This window comes from Babylonia areolata, chromosome 21 (assembly GCF_041734735.1).
Source record: "Babylonia areolata isolate BAREFJ2019XMU chromosome 21, ASM4173473v1, whole genome shotgun sequence".
NCBI lineage: Eukaryota > Metazoa > Mollusca > Gastropoda > Neogastropoda > Buccinidae > Babylonia > Babylonia areolata.
This window is the reverse complement of record NC_134896.1, coordinates 38,202,518-38,221,654: the sequence shown is the minus strand read 5'-3', so window position 1 is coordinate 38,221,654 and position 19,137 is coordinate 38,202,518. Positions and strand designations below refer to the sequence as shown.

Here is a 19,137-nt window from a genome sequence, read left to right as displayed (position 1 = left end):
AAATTTGACTGGAAAATCAAACTGCGCGTTTAGTCTTTCAGATATAACTAAACTGAGGTCCCATGTGCAACACGCACATGGCGCACAGAATAAGAACCCATGGCAACAAAAGTATTATCATCTGGCAAGATTATATAAAAAGAAATCCACTCTGATTGGTACACAGATATATAAGCATGCACTCACGGCCTGACAAGTGCGTTGAGTTAAGTTGCTGTCAGGCATCAGCCTAGCTGATGTGGTGTGGCATATATGGATTTCTCCAAACGCAGTGACGCCTTCTTGAGAAAGTGAAACTGAAACATTGCAGTTTACAGATAGACATGGACAGTTTGGTTAACTCTCTCCATACGAATGGCGAAAGAGACGACGTTAACAGCATTTCACCCCAATTACCATCATCAAAATATTGCAAGCGAAAGGCTCTTATACTGAAGAGATGAATGTTGACAAAGAATACCACAATTCTGACGACGGAAGCTAAAGATTGGGTCATTCAGACACCCACTGGACATCCGAGGGATCTGCGCAGAGGAGAAGAGAGGACTGGCCGTACTGAGTGAGTTAAAGGTGAGGACTGGGTGGGAAAAGGGAGGACCCTGTCCCTGTGTGTCGTCTGACAAAGGAGGCAGCTGAAAACAGTAACTGCATGTAGGTTTGGTTTGGATGTCTTGACTGAAGGTATTTGTCAGCAGTGATATTGTCTGTAGCATGCTTGCATCCAGTGCCAGTGACTGCTCATAGGTCTGATACAGTGACAGCACTGACACAAACAACTTTAAATTCCTCCTCTTGCTATTCCGTCTTTCTCTCTCTCTCTCTCTCTCTCTCTCTCTCGTACACATAACTGCTTATTCTCTCTCTCTCTCTCTCTCTCTCTCTCTCTCTCTCTCTCTCTCTCTCTCTCGTACACATAACTGTTTATACATCCATACAGAGGGCAGAAGTAAAAACGCCATTGAAATAATTATGCACGATCCCACTTAAGAGATTGCCTGCGGATACACACACACAGAGCCAAATACAGATGAAGAGCTGTGACCTGAATACAGACCACACCACTTTCCCATGGACTGAATGACAGCAAGCTGCTATACCTGGGGGAAAAAAAAAGGAAGGCTTACAAAAAACGGGTGGAATGTGTATGAATTGGGGCAGCGTGGGTGCAAGGCCACCTTTGACAGAAGGGTGTTATGCCTCATACACCAGGCAGGTAAGCCACCAGGTGGCATACAGACAGGTGGACAGAGCATCACCTGCTGATGGAAGCTACAGGCCTGAGGGGGTGGGCTGATTGGGAGGAAGAGGAGGGAAAGGAGGAGGATTTCAAGGAGGAGAGTGTTGAGGATTCAGAGGAGGAGGAGGGTGATGATGATGCACCTGATAACTCCCTGCTTTACCCAGCCTTCAGCTGTTAATGCTTTTGTTGTTTTTTGACGCTGTTGTTGCTCCTTGTGTCAGTGGGGGAGTTCACTCTTTATTGACGGATGCACAACTCTTCTTCTGCAGTTTGATAAATAGATAGATTTTTTTAACCATACACATTACTTGTTTGCACACTTATCAAACAATATTTTTGGATAGAAATGAAGAGAATTTTTTTTAAGTGATACATTACTTATAGTACATTTGTGTAACAATTCTTCAGAATTGAAATAAACAGGAATCCTGAAAATGATACCTTACTTCACAGCATATTTATGAGACAAAACCATCAGATAGATATAGAGGAATTTTTTAATGATACATTACTCACAAAACAAGTATGTAACAACACTTTAGGATATATCGAAGTTGCTCAAATGAATGATAGTAAGTTTACTTCACACCACTTTTGGGGGGATATAAATGAAGAGGAGTGGTCAGTAAAACCAAACCAAAAAACAGCAACAACAGGTAATATATATATCTAACAGTACATGTACTACAAAGTTACACACACAAAAAAGAACCATTGAGGCACTAGGGGTGGGGGGGGGGGGGGGTGACCGTGACACAAACTGTGAGCCTTGAGGAGACCCAGGAAATACCTGACAAGGGGGGGGGGGGGGGATGGCAAGGGTGACAGTGATAAACTGACAACACATCCCAGACAGACCCTGTCAGAAGTATGGACTGGGAAAGTGATGGAAGTTTCAGTTTCAAGGTGGTGTCAAAGCATGCTGACTGCTCCATATACACTACACTGCATCTGCAATAGCAAATAAAACAAAATAGAATAAGAAGAATTAAGTGAAAAAAAGATGATAATAATAAAAGTGATGGCAACTGAACCTTACTCTTCATTAGTAAAGATTCTTCGATTTTGGATACTCAAACAACAGGCGCAGTAGTCGAATGGTTAAAGCGTTGGACTTTCAGTCTGAGGGTCCCGGGTTCGAATCTCGGTAGTAGCACCTGGTGGTAAAGGGTGAAGATTTTTACGATCTCCCAGGTCAACATATGTGCAGACCTGCTAGTGCCTGAACCCCTTTTGTGTGTATACACAAGCAGAAGATCAAATACACATGTTAAAGATCTTGTAATCCATGTCAGCACAGTGGGTTATGGAAACAAGAACATGCCCAGCATGCACACCCCCAAAAATGGAGTATGGCTGCCTACATGGCGGGTAAAAAGGGTCATACACATAAAAGCCCTCTCATACAAGCAAGTGAATGTGGGAGTTGCAGCCCAAGTACGCAGAAGAAGAAGGATGATCAAACTAGTCAAAGTGAAAAGTTTTCGTTATTCTGAATGGAAAGTTTCAACTTACTTTCTGCCTTCTTGTACATTTTGATGGTCTCATGCCTAGCATGTTGAAACTTTTGATTCTGAGTAAAGAATATCTTTCTTCAGGCCACTAAGATTGGATACATATAGTAAATTTTTCTACTTAGAATCAAAAGTTTTAACTTACTTGTATATTTTTGTGGTCTTTCGGCTAGTAAGTTGAAACTTCAGATTTCAAGTAAAGAGATCATTCCCCTAGCCTTGTTCTTCTTCTGGACATGATTGTTGAAGGAGAAAGGGACTGAGAGTACCCACAGTGACACCAAGGGTGGCGACAACTGTGGTTTGGGGATGGATAGTTGGTAATGATCACCATGTCTGCATCATGCCTGTTGTGGTGGTTTGTGTGGACCTTGTGGAAAGTGGGAGAAAGGCAAGACAAGGAATTGGTTCCATTTGAGGACCTGCATCGGTAGTTTAGTTACTACCTCTTGTGTCTCTTTTTTTTTCTTTTCTATTTTTTTTAAATTTTTTAGGAGAAATCAGTGGATGCGTAAAATTTCTCCAACTGAGCAGGATAGTTTCAGCATCCTTGGAAGGCTCTTTCCCGCTTTTTTCCTTTTTTTTTTTTCTTTCTTTTTTCTCATTTTGTTTGCTGTTTCTTCCATCATCATTTTTCTCCTTTCTGTTGTCTTCTTTCTTTTTTCTTTTCTTTTTTTCTTTTTTTTTTTCTTTCTTCTCTCATCTCTTTATTCTGTCTTTTTTCTCTCTTTTTTTCCCCCTTGTGATCTGTCTTCTTACCATTGTCATGCTCAAACATTTTCAAGGCCATGCAACATATAAAACACATACATGGTAGTTTCATGCACAGTGTCTGAAAGAAGCGAGGTGTGACTCTCTTTTTTCCCCTCTGTAGAAAGGTTCATTCTCTCTTTCTCTCTCACTCCCTCTTTGCCCCCCCCCCCCCCCCCCCCCCCCCCTCTCTCTCTCTCCCTGTCTCTCTCTGCCCTTCTTTTCTTTCCCTTTTCTCTTAGTCCATCTGTCTTTTTTTTTCTGCTTATGTCATTTTGTAAAAAAAAAAAAAAAAATCTGTTTCTTTATATCTGATCATGATGACCTGTCCTTCCCAATGGCCAGACAAGAGATAGAGGCCATGAGCAGACCATTGCTGGTTCTGTGAGAAGGACAAGGAAGAGAACCGGGGATATTGATCTTCCCCTTCTTCCATCTCCCACCAGTTTACCCTGGCCTGCCAGTGTGGGGAAGGGGGTGGGAGGGGGTGGGTGAAATGGAAGGGAGGAGGGGCAGACTGTGATTGGCTGGAATGGGGAATGAGGGGCAGTTAACAAGAGTGAGGGTAATTGATGGGAAGTCTTGCCATCATCAGATAGACTGAAGGGCGGGGGAGGGGGGGGGAGTGTGTGGTCAGGGTGGAAATGTAAGAGGGGTCAAGATGGGTGTGTTACAAGGCTGGAGTGTTGCAGGGGTCATGGTCGGGTGTGAAGGGGTCAGATGGAGTGTGAGGGGGTCAGGGTGGAAGTATAAGAAGGTTCAGGGATCAAGGTGGGTTGTTACAAGGCTGGGGTGTTGAGGGGTCAGGGTGGAAGTGTAAAAGGGTTCAGGTTGAGTGTTACAGGGGTCAAGATGGGGTTGTTACAGTGGTCAGGGTGGATATTACAGGGGGAGGGTTTGAGGGGTCAGGGTGGGGGTGTTACAGGGGTCAGGGTAGGTGTTAAGGAGGTGAGGGTAGGTGTTAAGGGGGTCTGGTTGGGGTGCAAAGAGGTCTTGGGAATTGTAAGAGGGCGGGGATTGGGTGTAAAAGGGTCAGGGTGGTGTTTGCTATGCCATAGACGGCATCAGTTGATTGACAATGTCACCAGCTGCACACACTGTCAGGATCTGTGGGGACTGTTGCCATGACAGTCCAGGTGAAAAAGCACCCAGGTAAATAGAGAGGGGGGGGGGGGGTGCCAGCCACAACAGGGTTGATCACCTGTGTCTCTCTGCAGTGTTGATCCACACTGTGAGGAGTAAGCACTCAGAAAGGGGGCCGCTGGTGTGTGTGGTGATGCAGTGCAACTCCATTTGTGGTTCGGGCTAACAGTCCTTCACTTCAGCGTTGTGTGTGTGGATGTGTGTCACCGTGCTTGTGTGTCGCTCTTTGTGTGTGTGTCACCGTGCTTGTGTGTCACTCTTTGTGTGTGTGTGTGTGTGTGTGTGTGTGAAGAGAGGGAGGGGAGGGGTTTTTTTTGTGTGGCGGGCAGACACGCCAGAAGAGTTGAGGACTGTCACTGGCTTGTCTTGCCATGTCCCCCCCTGGAGCAAAATGTCCCCAACGCACATTAAACAGGCCACAGTTTATTTACCCCGAGGCACTGTGTCCGCCTTCACCTGGTAACACTGTGCTGTGGGGGTGGGGGGTAAATTGACATGCAGACATGGAATGAGAAGACTGGTGAGGGAAGGTGGTGGTGTTTTTTTTTGGGGGGGGGGGGGGGTGTTATAAGCCATGTGTATGTGAGATATATATGTCTCGTCACCCTCTTGCTTGCTCCTCTCTCTCTCTCTCACAGACTATGATCAACTCTGATGTTTTAAAACAATGTATTCATGACATGACATCACCATGACCACAGAATGCTTGCTTGGTTGTTGATTTTTTTATTTTACTTTAAAGTTCATATGTTTGCACCCCTTCCTGAGGGGTAGTGGCTTATATTTGAAATTATCCATATCCATATCTTTCTCCCACTCTCTCATATACTCACGGTCATACCCCTTCACTTCACTGAACCCCTCGCTCCCTGTGCTAATTCAGAGTTCTCACTGGTTTCTTGTCTGTTCACTACAAGGTGATTTAAACGTGTATGCACACACCCCCACCCCCACCCTGCAATCTCCCACCACACATACATAGAGGGTTTGGAGGATTGGGTGAAGGTGGGATGTTGAAAGAGAAAAAGAAGGAAGCTTATGATTGGGTTTACGGATGTAGAAGGCTACAGTTATTTTTCCAGTGAAAGGAACAGGTATACCAGAATCACAGTGTCTTTACCCAGTGTCGCAAATACTGGGGTATGTGTGCTGTTGTATTCACCTACTGTAATACTGGGTATGTGTGTTTCAGGGTCTCTATGGCTCAGGGATCAACTTCAGTGGCTTCACTCTGCCTACTCTGGACGAGTCCTGCGGCAGCGACCTTGACATCAAGTCCAACGGCAATGTCACGGCCAGCAGCAATGGGAGCCTGATTGAGCTGAGTGATGACAGCCTCCTGTTCATCGGGGCCCGCACAGAGCATCACGTAGGGGACAGCTCCGGCTCGGGGCCCACCAGTCCCGGCCATTCGCTGACCCTCCACACACCCCCGCCCCTCGCCTCCCCCAAGCTGACCAACTTCCTGGACCGCAGCAGTGGGGACAGTGCCAACATCAGCGAGTGCGAGTCCAAAATGGGCGACTCCCCGCGGGGAGCACCAGGACCTGAGGATCAGGCTGACGGGCCGGTGATTGTTGAGGGGGCAGCACTGGGCAGAGGGATGCTGAAGAAAGGGCCGCAGGAATCCAAGGACATCGGGTACAGCAGCGAGAGCCAGTCCAACGACGAGACGGAGAGCATGCAGCAGCAGATCGCCCTGGAATGCCGGTTCCCAGGCATCATCGAGGTGTGTAGCGACAGCCCCCTTGGGGAGAAGATGACCCTGCCGGCTCCAGGGGCTGTGCGGCCAGACTACTACTGCATGACCCACGTTGACCTGGACTCCACCACGGACAAGACCACCACAGACGATGGCAACACCACCGACGACAGGGAGAACGTGAGTCGTCATGGTGATGGAGGCCGGAAAGTTGAGGCAGGTGTCGGTGTTGAGGGGACAGTGGTGGTGACAAAGGTGGGCAGTGTCTGTCCTCCATCAGCAGGCATCAACCTGTCCCCTAGGGGCAGTTGTGAGGACATCGCTGTCAAGTCCTATCTGGAAAGCAGTGATGAAGTGGAGGGAGTCCATCTGGTGGAAGATGGTTTGCCACCATGCAGCTTGTCGGAGTCGGACAGCGCTGCCGACAGCCAGGAGAAGATCCGGTACCTGATAGATCATGCAGAGGATCTGGTGAAGACCAGTCCCCGGTCAGCGGGACCCGGCTCCCCACAGAGAAAGATGTCACCGTCCAAACAGACCCAGACGGTGCTGATGGAGACCAGCAGTGTGGAGAGTTCCTGTGACGCCAGCAGTGAGAACAGCGAGGAGAGCGGCAATGAGGAGTTCTCCACGGCTACAGATGATGCTGACGACACGCTGTTCGACAGCGTCATCAATCTGGACTCGACCATGGACTCCATGGCCAGCAGAGAGGACGTGTCGCTGTTGGTGCCAAACTCTGTGGACTGTGCCCGGCTCAGGAAGCAGACTGGACCCCGAGGTGCCAAAAAAGACAGACCCTGGAGCGTCGCCGGCGTCCAGGGCCTGAAAAAGACAACAGATTTTCAGCCGCTGTCTACCTCCGAAAGTGCCATTGACCGCATGCACATGCACACAGACACGGACTCTTCTTGCTGTCAGTTTGCATCGTGTGGTCAAGCCTCAACATTCCTGCGGCCAGAGCGTCATCGTGGTTACCAGCGTGCGTTCTCTGCCTGCGAGCAGAGCTCCCCACGGGCAGCCAAGCGCAAGTTGAAGTACTCATCGTCCTCCAGCGCCACAGACAGCCAGGCGTCCAGATCGTCAGCCACGCAGGTGGCCGCCTCCACGGAGGACGAGGACGACAAGACCTTCATGTACGACTCCACGGAGCAGCTCCGCTCCTTCCAGGGTGTGTCGTCAAGTCTTCTGGAGTCAGAGAGTGAAACCACAGGTGGGTCCACGTGTTGTGCACTTTTTGTGGGTCAGTGTGCGTCTCTAGGTTCATGTGGGAGCATCTTATGTTTCTTATCTGTTCAGAAAATCCTGGCCATGAAAGGATTGAGGTGTTCACAGAAGGTGTAGTTATGATAGTAGAAAATTGTTAAATCTAAATGTTTGGGGTTGATTGGAGAACACAAGAATATTTTGATCTCTGTGTGTGTGTGGTGTAGAGCTTGAAATGTGTACATTTTGAGCCATTGTGTAATCTGTAAATACTGGATGGTGTAATCTGGAAATAATGGGCTCATTTTTTATGAAATAATGTGAGCTAGTTTTGGATCATCTGCTTCTTTTAAAAATCAAACGAACTAAAAGACTTCCATGAAGACAGATGACATCAATATACACTCAGAAATATAACAGCACTGGCTGCTAAAACTGTTGATAGATATCATGTGTGACTTGGCACCGAGATGTGCATGTGGCTAAGACATGTCACGGCGGTGTGTGCCACTGAGATGTGCATGTAGCTAAGACATGTCATTGGGGTGTGTGGCACTGAGATGTGTGTGTGGCTAAGACATGTCATTGGGGTGTGTGGCACTGAGATGTGTGTGTGGCTAAGACATGTCATTGGGGTGTGTGGCACTGAGATGTGTGTGTGGCTAAGACATGTCACGGCGGTGTGTGGCACTGAGATGTGTGTGTGGCTAAGACATGTCACTGGGGTGTGTGGCACTGAGATGTGTGTGTGGCTAAGACATGTCACTGGGGTGTGTGGCACTGAGATGTGCATGTGGCTAAGACATGTCACTGGGGTGTGTGGCACTGAAATGTGTTTGTGGCTAAGACATGTCACAGCGGTGTGTGGCACTGAAATGTGTTTGTGGCTAAGACATGTCACTGGGGTGTGTGGCACTGAGATGTCCATGTAGCTAAGACATGTCACGGCGGTGTGTGGCACTGAGATGTGTGTGTGGCTAAGACATGTCACAGCGGTGTGTGGCACTGAGATGTGTGTGTGGCTAAGACATGTCATTGGGGTGTGTGGCACTGAAATGTGTTTGTGGCTAAGACATGTCACGGCGGTGTGTGGCACTGAGATGTGTGTGTGGCTAAGACATGTCACTGGGGTGTGTGGCACTGAAATGTGTTTGTGGCTAAGACATGTCACTGGGGTGTGTGGCACTGAAATGTGTTTGTGGCTAAGACATGTCACTGGGGTGTGTGGCACTGAGATGTGCATGTGGCTAAGACATGTCACAGCGGTGTGTGGCACTGAGATGTGTGTGTGGCTAAGACATGTCACAGCGGTGTGTGGCACTGAGATGTGTGTGTGGCTAAGACATGTCACTGGGGTGTGTGGCACTGAGATGTGTGTGTGGCTAAGACATGTCACGGCGGTGTGTGGCACTGAGATGTGTGTGTGGCTAAGACATGTCACGGCGGTGTGTGGCACTGAGATGTGTGTGTGGCTAAGACATGTCACAGCGGTGTGTGGCACTGAGATGTGTGTGTGGCTAAGACGTGTCATTGGGGTGTGTGGCACTGAAATGTGCATGTGGCTAAGACATGTCACTGGGGTGTGTGGCACTGAGATGTGCATGTGGCTAAGACATGTCACTGGGGTGTGTGGCACTGAGATGTGTGTGTGGCTAAGACGTGTCATTGGGGTGTGTGGCACTGAGATGTCCATGTAGCTAAGACGTTTCACTGGGGTGTGTGGCACTGAGATGTGCATGTGGCTAAGACATGTCACTGGGGTGTATTATACAGATGACTACGTGACAGCATCCATGGACGAAGTGATCACATCAGCAGATGAGGACCCTCACAACAGCACTGGCTCCTTCTCTGAGAACGCCTGGGACAACTACCAGGTAACACACTGCTGCCGTTTGGAGGGGGCATTGCTCCTTGGCATCACACACACATGTATCAATGTATATTCTTCCTTCTTCATCCAGTCTGGAAAAAGGTTTCGATCGGAGAAAAAAAGAAAAAGATTCAGTCATGATTTTTGATAGAACGATATCAGTATTTTCAGTTCCTGAAATGTTGAAAACCTTGTCAGCATTCACTATTGCCATGTTTTTTCATATTGATTGTTAGCTTTAAACTTGAAAGAAAACTGTCTATCCATCAAACGTAATAAACTTAATATAAGTCAGTGCAGTCTGTTTAAAAAAGAAAAGAAAAAAACAGTGTGCAGCTGTATCGATTACCTTGATAGATATTAAAGACACACTGACAAAAAGTTGGGGGAAAAAGAGGTGACACACATGTAATGTCTGTGCCACATGGCCCTGCTTGCAGATGATATACACTTGACACACATGTAATGTCTGTGCCACATGGCTCTGCTTGCAGATGATATACACTTGACACACATGTAATGTCTGTGCCACATGGCCCTGCTTGCAGATGATATACACTTGACACACATGTAATGTCTGTGCCACATGGCTCTGCTTGCAGATGATATACACTTGACACACATGTAATGTCTGTGCCACATGGCTCTGCTTGCAGATGATATACACTTGACACACATGTAATGTCTGTGCCACATGGCTCTGCTTGCAGATGATATACACTTGACACACATGTAATGTCTGTGCCACATGGCTCTGCTTGCAGATGATATACACTTGACACACATGTAAGTCAGTGCCACATGGTTCACCTTGAAGATGATGCACCGCTGACACACATGTAATGTCTGTACCACCTGGCTTTCCTTGCAGATGATATACCCGACAGCCAGTGAAGATGCCACGGAGGAAGTGCTGCACTGGGAGCCAGTGGATGACATGGAGTTTGACGATGACTTCAACCTCACCTTCCACTGCCAGTCGTCCCGGCTGAGTGAGGCCATCAGCAAGAGGGCCAACAAGATGCACCTCAAAGGGGTGAGTGAGGCAGCACGGACAGTGACTTTTTCCATGGACAGGTACAATGTCTGGAAAAGGTGGGACGTTTCACTGCGCAGCTTTAGTTGAAGGAATTAAGCCGTGACTTTTTCCATGGACAGGTACAATGTCTGGAAAAGTTGGAACGTTTCACTGCGCAGCTTTAGTTGAAGGAATTAAGCCAGGAACATTTTCAAAGTAACAAACAAAATGAAGTTATGCATATACTGCTTTCTTTCCTCATTTTTGTGGATGTGTGTGTGTTTTAGGTTTTGAGCTTTGTCTGTTTCAGTAAGTCTTCAACAAAAATGTATACATAAAATAGTTTCCCACATAGCTGATCTTGCATTAAGGTTGATGGATGCCCTTTGGATGATTGGTGTTGCTAATATCAACTGTGATGTGAGTAGTTACAATGTGACAGTGATGTGACATGATAACGTGTGACAGTATAGTGACTGTTAGTGTTCTTGTTCTTCTTCTCGTTGGTTTATTTTCTATTCACGGAAAGGTGATTTAGAAACATACACATTCACTCTTTTCAGCACACAGATACACACTCGTACAATGGGTGTGGAGAATGGGTGAGGGATAGGACGTAGGGGGGAGGAGGGGGGTATTAATGTGATAGAGTGAGTGGTAAGGGGTTTTAATTTTCATAAGAGATATTTAAAGAATTAAAACATACTTGCTCGCAAGCGCCAAGTTGTAACAAATACACTTGGGTGATAAAGGGGTTGACTTTGTTGATTGGATATAATTTTTATAAAAGAATTGAAACCTTAAAAGAAAAGAATTTGGATCTATGCTGTTGTGGATCTATCCTGTCATGAAGATAGTTTGAAGAATCAAAATCCTGTCGGTGACGCCACTTTTGTAGCCGTGGTCCCAAGTGGTATATTTATTTAAAGGGGACGTTACAAAAGAATTATTGATGATTTACTGAATTAAAAGATAGAAAATATCCACACGCAGGCCTGGGGCATATAGCAGGCCAGTCACAAAAAGGTTTTCCTATTGTTTTATTTACAATAGTTATAAGAAGATGAGAAGATAAAGAGAAAACGGTGCAAGTGATATGGCGATGACGCTAGCTGTTGCGGTAACACACACAACACACACTGCTTGCGACACAGCAAGAGAGAGAGAGAGAGAGAGCAGGCATACTCTATCACATTAAAAAAACAAAAAAAACAGCCGACAGTTGAGTGGTGCAGCATAGAGTGGAGGTTTCATCAGTCACGCGACCAGTGAAAGAAACCGCAAGTTACCCACCACAGAGTGGCGTATGACCTCAGCAGTTGATGTTTCTGTCGACGGGTGCAATAGCTGAGTGGTTAAAGCGTTGGACTTTCAATCTGAGGGTCCCGGGTTCGAATCACGGTGACGGCGCCTGGTGGGTAAAGGGTGGAGATTTTTACGATCTCCCAAGTCAACATATGTGCAGACCTACTAGTGCCTGAACCCCCTTCGTGTGTATATGCAAGCAGAAGATCAAATACGCACGTTAAAGATCCTGTAATCCATGTCGGCGTTCGGTGGGTTATGGAAACAAGAACATTCCCAGCATGCACACCCCCGAAAGCGGAGTATGGCTGCCTATATGGCGGGGTAAAAACGGTCATACACGTAAAAGCCCACTCATGTGCATACGAGTGAACGTAGGAGTTGCAGCCCATGAACGCAGAAGAAGAAGAAGAAGATGTTTCTGTTGTCAGATGCAGAGCGGTGATGACAGTGACAGTGACATGGAGGACTTCCGCTCAGTGCTAGAGGACTCCGAGACCTGTCTAAAAGTGGTGGACCATTCCTTGAAGAAAAAACGCAGCAACCCCATGGGGTCAGGACTGGCTTCCCCCAGCAAATATGTATGTACACTTGTGCAGATCATTGTGTGTTTCATGTCCTAATTTGTGAGATATCTATGTGGGCACTTTGTACAGATCATGTGTGTATTTCATGTCCATATACCTTGCTACTTTGCGAGATATATATGCAGACATATTGTTTAGATTATGTGTGTATTTTATACTTTTCCAGCTGGCTTCTTTGTGAAATAGGTATTTGGACACAAATTTGTAGATCATGTATGTGTTTATGTTCATATACCAAGCTACTTTGTTAAATACATTTGTAGACATGTTGTCTAGATATAGAATAGATCACAGGAGTCATGGTCATTTGTATCAAGCTACTTTTCAAATACACGTTAATTTGTTATCAGTATATATTTGGAGTTTTAATGTGTCCACATTTGAATGATGTCAGCGTGTATACTGGAGCTCAGTTCAGTTCAGTGTTCATATTGTCAGCATAGCCTTAGGTAAGACAGTGGTGATGTATGTGTTTGATAGATAGTAGCGATGATTGCAATGAGTTGAAGGTAAATAATGAGGTGAGAGGTGCAGTGAAACTATGATGATAGTGATGAGATCATAGGTATAGTGAAGGTGAATTGTGAGGTGATATTTATAGTGAAAGTGAAGTGTAATGACAGTGATGAGTTTATGTGAACAGTTAGGTGATAGGCATAATGAAAATGAAGTATACTGAAAGAAAGAGATAATACGTGCAGTACAGGTGAGGTATAGTGAAGGTGATTGTGTATTGTGATGGGATGATGTGAAAAGCAAAAGCGAAGATGCATATAGTGATGAGATGATGTGAAAAGTGAAAGTGAAGGTGCATACAGTGATGGTGATGAAGTGAATAGTGAAGTGAAGATGCAGTGTGTGTGTGGACAGGTGGAGATGTTGGCGACGTGTGAGACGAACATGGAGTGCGTGAAGAACGTGTGTCAGCACCTGACCCAGGAGGACATCGGCATGGGGGACGTGCAGAGAGTGCAGGGTGAGTGCCCCTGACACCACACAGTCTGTGATGATGGTGGATGGTGGGACTGTGATGATGACAATGGTGACAATGTTAACAGATGGTGCGATGACAGTGATGGTGATAGTGTGATGATGACGATGATGGCAGAGTGTGGAATGACGGATGGTGTGATGATGATGATGACAGTGTGATGATGATATTGGTTTGATGATGACAACAATGATGATAGATGGTATGATCAAGACAGATGGTGTGATGATGACGGATGATGTGATGACAGTGATGGTGATAGTGTGGTGATGACGATGATGGCAGAATATGTGATGACAGGTGGTGTGATTATGACAATGACAGATGATGTGATGATGACAGATGGTGTGATGAGGAGGAGGACAAGGATGATGACAGATGATGTGGTGGTGACAGATGGTGTGATGAGGAGATGACAACGAAAACGATGGTGTGATGACGACGATGGTATGATCATGACAATGATGACAGATGGTGTGATGACGATAACAATGATGGCAGATGCTCTGATGATGACAACATTGACAGGTCATGTGATGATAACAAGTGGCATGATGTTGACAGTGATGACAGATGGTGTGATGACAGTGATGGTGATAGACGGTATGATGACCGATGGTGTGATGATGACGATAACGGTAGATAGTATGATGACGAAGCACAATGTGATGACTGCCTACAGCACTGCTGTGCCAGTGGGAGAAGCTGCACGGCGTGGCCAGTGACCGCCTGCAGCAGTCACAGCAGCTGGGGGTGGTGGGGGAGGCGCTGACCACCATGAAGACCTTGCTGTCGTCTGTCGGCCAGTGTCTGGCAGCCTGCGATGTCTTCACCTCCAAGGAAGAGCTCCACTCCGCCATCAGCTCTCTCAGGGTCAGTGTGTGGCCAGTGTGCACATGTGTGGGCATGTGTGTGTGTGAATTTGTATGTGTGCGTGGACATCTGTGTATGTGGGTGTGAATGTGTATGTGTGTGTGTGTGTGTGGACATCTGTGTTTGTTTGTGAATGTGTGTGAGTGTGGACATCTGTGCATGTTTGTTTGTGAATGTGTGTGTGTGTGTGTGTTTGAATATTTGTGAATGTGTACATGTGTGTGAGTGTGGACATCTGTGCATGTTTGTTTGTGATTGTGTGCATGTGTGTGCGTGTGTGTGTGTGCAGACAATTGTTTGTGTGTGAATGTGTACATGCGTGGACATTTGTGTGTGTTAGCGTAGGAATGTTTACATGTCTGGACATCTGTGTGTGTGTGTATATGTATTTGTGTGAATTTGTACATGTCTGGACATCTGTGTGTGTGTGTGTGTATTTGTGTGTGAATGTGTTCATCTCTAGACATCTGTGTGTGTGTGTGTTTGTGTGTGAATGTGTTCATCTCTAGACATCTGTGTGTGTGTATTTGTGTGTGAATGTGTACATGTCTGGACATCTGTGTGTGTGTGTGTGTTTGTGTGTGAATGTGTACATGTCTGGACATCTGTGTGTGTGTGTGTGTGTATTTGTGTGTGAATGTGTCCATCTCTAGACATCTGTGTGTGTGTTTGTATTTGTGTGTGAATGTGTACATGTCTGGACATCTTTGTGTACACATGTGCACGTGTGTGAACCAAGGAAACATTTCTTCATGCATAGGTAAAATACTTTCTTGTTATGAAAGCATCCAACCCCATCAACTGGGCAGGGAATGGATGTATGTACGTGACAGCGTCCAGGGAATGGATGTGCGTAAAAGATAGCACAGGGAATGTGTTGAGTTGACCAGACAGGTGACCATGGACTGTGTGTGCAGGTGAAAGAGGAGGAGCTGGAGAAGCAGAGGCAGGTGATAGGGGAGCACAGGCAGGTGATAGAGAGCTTTGTGCAGCACCACCCGTCTGTCAAAGTCAGCAGGTACCAGGAGGAGCTGCAGTCCCTGGACTCAGCCACCCAGGACTGCCAGCACAGGTGAGCGACCACCCCTCCAGGTAGACATCCCTCTGTCCTTCCTTCCTTCCATTACAGATTACGTATTACTTCATTATCTCAACAAGAGACCACAATTAAAGTTTGATTATTCTGTCAGTGTTAAGGGGATTTGCAGGGGGAAAAAAAAAAGCACCAATTCTGGATATTAAAAAGCAGAAAGGGACCTTATTTCACAGTATCTCGGCTAACACTCCAGCTAGCGAAGCGCTCCCCGGGGATAAACCCCGACCAGCTCAGCTCCAGCCTGTCATTTACTGCTGCTTTGATCCATGATCCCTACACTAAGAATGAAAAATATTACTTGACTCTTTTTTTTTTTTTTTTTTCTTTTTTTTTTTGTCTTGGGAGACTATGGAGTTGTGCTCTGGGTGATTGTTTCTGGTGCAGTGTTGGTTGTGGCTTGACAGGCCTGTTCAGGGATGGAAGTGACACCTTTTCCACAATGTGCTGCTTTTGTCAGCACCACAGACAAGAAAGAAACAAATAAACAACACACACACACGCACAGATAAACAGTGTATTGTGTTGTTGCAGGCATCATATACCTCTTGAAATTTTCCTCATGTGAATTGCATGTTCTTATGCGTGGACATGATCTATACAATACTCATAAGACAAGGAAATGCAACAGTTTGGAAGTGCAACCGTTAAAGTGCCCAGTAATGTTACTTGTAATTGATGGTGGGCTGGGTGTCAGTTGTTTTGGTTTTTTTTTGTTTTTTGTTTTGTTTTTGCAGTTGTTTGAAAAAAAACCCAAAAAAAGCAATGAGACGGGAAGTGTGTGGCGTGTGTGCAGGGTGAGTGGTCAGCTGCAGTCCCTGCAGACCAACTTCACGGTGTGGTGTGAGTACCTGGAGGGTCAGCAGGAGCTGGACACACTGATGGCCGCTGACCGGGAACGGCTGTATGCCCTCTTGGCCCAGCGGGAGGCCGGACGTCGCGTCACCAGGAGGGAGGTGCTCAGAGAACTGGAGGTTCGTCTCTCTCCTCACTGTCTGCTCCTCGTGCGGGGGCCTGTCTTGTGTTGTGGGGAGAAGGGTCAGCCCTGTCTGTACGCAGTGTGCAGTGTGTGGCAAATATTCAAATGAGCACATGCGCTGATATGGTGAATGTGTGTGGGGGGTGGAGGTGGGGTGCATGTGAGTGAGCATGCACATGCGCCAGCACTTAATGTGTATGGATATGTCTATAATCCTGCATTTCTGTTTGTATATGATTTCCAATTTATGTTTGTCATTTTCTTGTACTGTTCCCCCTCATATTTCTTATGACCTAGTACACTTGGTAATAAAAACATTGTAGTCTTGTCTAGTGTAGTCTGTTCTATTCACAGGCAGTTGGAGTATGTCTTGACGAAGTAAGGCTGTCATGGAGTGTATTGAGGTATTGGAAATGACAATACAGACACTAAGATGAGTGGTTCGGAGAAAGAGAAGTCTGAAGTGATGCAGAGACGTGGAATCCCTGTCTTGGGATGTAACGCTTCTCTGGAGGGGTTGGGGGAGGGGTTTAAAAACATGTGGAGGTATGAGAGCAGTGAGCAGGACTGATGAATATGATGATGATGAAATGTCCACCCTGTGGGGCTTTGTATTATCAGCCCACAGAACCTCAGCCACGGGTCTTGTGGCCCTAAACTTGCAGACTTATGAGCTGTCAGTGTGGTTACATAACACTGTGATTGTTTTCATGAACCATGGTTGACACAGTTCACACAGCGTACAGACAGGCACAAGATTCTTCAGATTATGCACTGAAATCAGACTGAAGGAAGAGTTAGAAAGTGGCAAGCAAAGTTTTATATAAAATGATGAAGGTACACAGCAAAGTCAGACTGAAGGAAGATTTGGAAAGTGGCAAATGTTAAAGTTTTATATTAAATAAAGGTGAAAGTAAAATAACACAGTGAAGTCAGACTGAAAAAAGATTTGGGAAATGGCAAATGTTTAAGTTTTGTGTTAAAGAAATGTGAAATTAATGCAGCGAAGTCAGACTGAAGGAAATTTCGTAAAATAATAATGATGATGTTTATATACCGCTGAATCTTGTGCAGAGACCAATCAAAGCTTTGTGGCAAATGTTAAAGTTATACACACACACGCACACACACACACACACACACACACACACAACGGTGAAAAGTAATGCAGCAATGTCAGACGGAAACAGACAAGCGTCAATCCCTTCCCCCGACAGACGCTGCAGAGAAGATTTGCAAAGTGGCAAATGTTAAAGTTTGGCATTGAATAAAGGTGAAAAGTAACACATCGATGTCAATCCCCCCCCTTCCCCCTCAACAGACACTGCAGAGCAACCTGTCCGTGTACGAGTCCAAGCTGTGCGTGTTGCAAGCCCTGCGTCAGCGCCTGACACGCGTGTCGGATGACCAGACCCAGCGCGCCTTCCTGGCCTCACTGGCGGACCTGCGCAACCAGCTGCACGTGGTGTCCGAGCGCTGTAGACAGATGTACCGTGACGTGGAGGAGGAGGAGGAGGAGATGCACGTGGACACGCCCCCCCTGGGACAGCTGGCCATGTCGCCCGCCTCACTGCTTGACTCCCCCAGTCGCCACAGCTCCAGGTGACTGTTTTTCTTTTCTTGTTTGACTGACTGGCAGAGATTTCTGTCAATATGGATAGAAGGGCAAGTGAGGGGGTGGAGAGAAAGGCATGGAGGTTTGAAAAGACATTGAGGGAGAGAAAGACATAGGGGTGTGGAAAGAGTTTGGGGTGTGGAGAGAAAGACATGGGGGTGTGGAAAGACATTGAGGGAAAGACATGGGGGCGTGGAAAAACATTGAGGGAGAGAAAGACGTGGAGGTGTGGAAAGACATTGAGGGAGAGAAAGACGTGGGGGCATGGAGAGAAAGACAGGGTGGGGGGGGGACATTGAGGGAAAGACATGGCGTGGAAAAACATTGGGGGGGGGGGGGAGACATGGGGGTGTGGAAAGACATTGAGGGAGAGAAAGACGTGGAGGTGTGGAGAGAAAGACATGGTGTAGAAAGAATTTGGGGTGTGGAGAGAAAGACACTGGGGTGTGGAGAGAAAGACATGGGGGTGTGGAAAGACAGACATGGGGGTGTGGAGAGACAGACACTGGGTGTGGAGAGACAGACATGGGTGTGGAGAGACAGACACTGGGTGTGGAGAGAAAGACATGGGGGTGTGGAGAGACAGACACTGGGTGTGGAGAGAAAGACATGGGGGTGTGGAAAGACATGGGGGTGTGGAGAGAAAGACACTGGGGTGTGGAGAGAAAGACATGGGGGTGTGGAGAGAAAGACATGGGGGTGTGGAGAGACAGACACTGGGTGTGGAGAGACAGACACTGGGTGTGGAGAGACAGACACTGGGTGTGGAGAGAAAGACACTGGGGTGTGGAGAGACAGACACTGGGGGTGTGGAGAGAAACACTGGGGTGTGGAGAGAAACACTGGGGTGTGGAGAGACAGACACTGGGGGTGTGGAGAGAAACACTGGGGTGTGGAGAGAAAGACACTGGGGTGTGGAGAGAAACACTGGGGTGTGGAGAGAAACACTGGGGTGTGGAGAGAAAGACATGGGGGTGTGGAGAGAAAGACAAAGACACTGGGGGTGTGGAGAGAAAGACACTGGGGGTGTGGAGAGAAACACTGGGGTGTGGAGAGAAAGACACTGGGGTGTGGAGAGAAACACTGGGGTGTGGAGAGAAAGACATGGGGGTGTGGAGAGAAAGACACTGGGGTGTGGAGAGAAAGACACTGGGTGTGGAGAGAAACACTGGGGTGTGAAGAGAAAGACACTGGGGTGTGGAGAGAAAGACACTGGGGGTGTGGAGAGAAACACTGGGGTGTGGAGAG

General features: G+C 46.9%; 1 protein-coding gene across 2 annotated transcripts in view; it reads left to right on the top strand.

The window, feature by feature from the left end:
* Positions 1–19,137, top strand: part of LOC143296731 (uncharacterized) — a 154,819-nt gene that overhangs the window by 127,713 nt on the left and 7,969 nt on the right. For both annotated transcript variants that reach the window (XR_013057160.1, XM_076608788.1), the window contains exons 9-17: positions 5,840–7,562; positions 9,329–9,432; positions 10,300–10,464; positions 12,183–12,332; positions 13,209–13,314; positions 14,012–14,202; positions 15,120–15,274; positions 16,092–16,269; positions 17,596–17,876. Coding sequence is in view for 1 of the 2 variants with exons in the window: in XM_076608788.1 (XP_076464903.1) it covers positions 5,840–7,562; positions 9,329–9,432; positions 10,300–10,464; positions 12,183–12,332; positions 13,209–13,314; positions 14,012–14,202; positions 15,120–15,274; positions 16,092–16,269; positions 17,596–17,876 (3,053 nt within the window). In the remaining variant the exon portion in view is untranslated. The remainder of the gene's footprint in view (positions 1–5,839; positions 7,563–9,328; positions 9,433–10,299; positions 10,465–12,182; positions 12,333–13,208; positions 13,315–14,011; positions 14,203–15,119; positions 15,275–16,091; positions 16,270–17,595; positions 17,877–19,137) is intronic.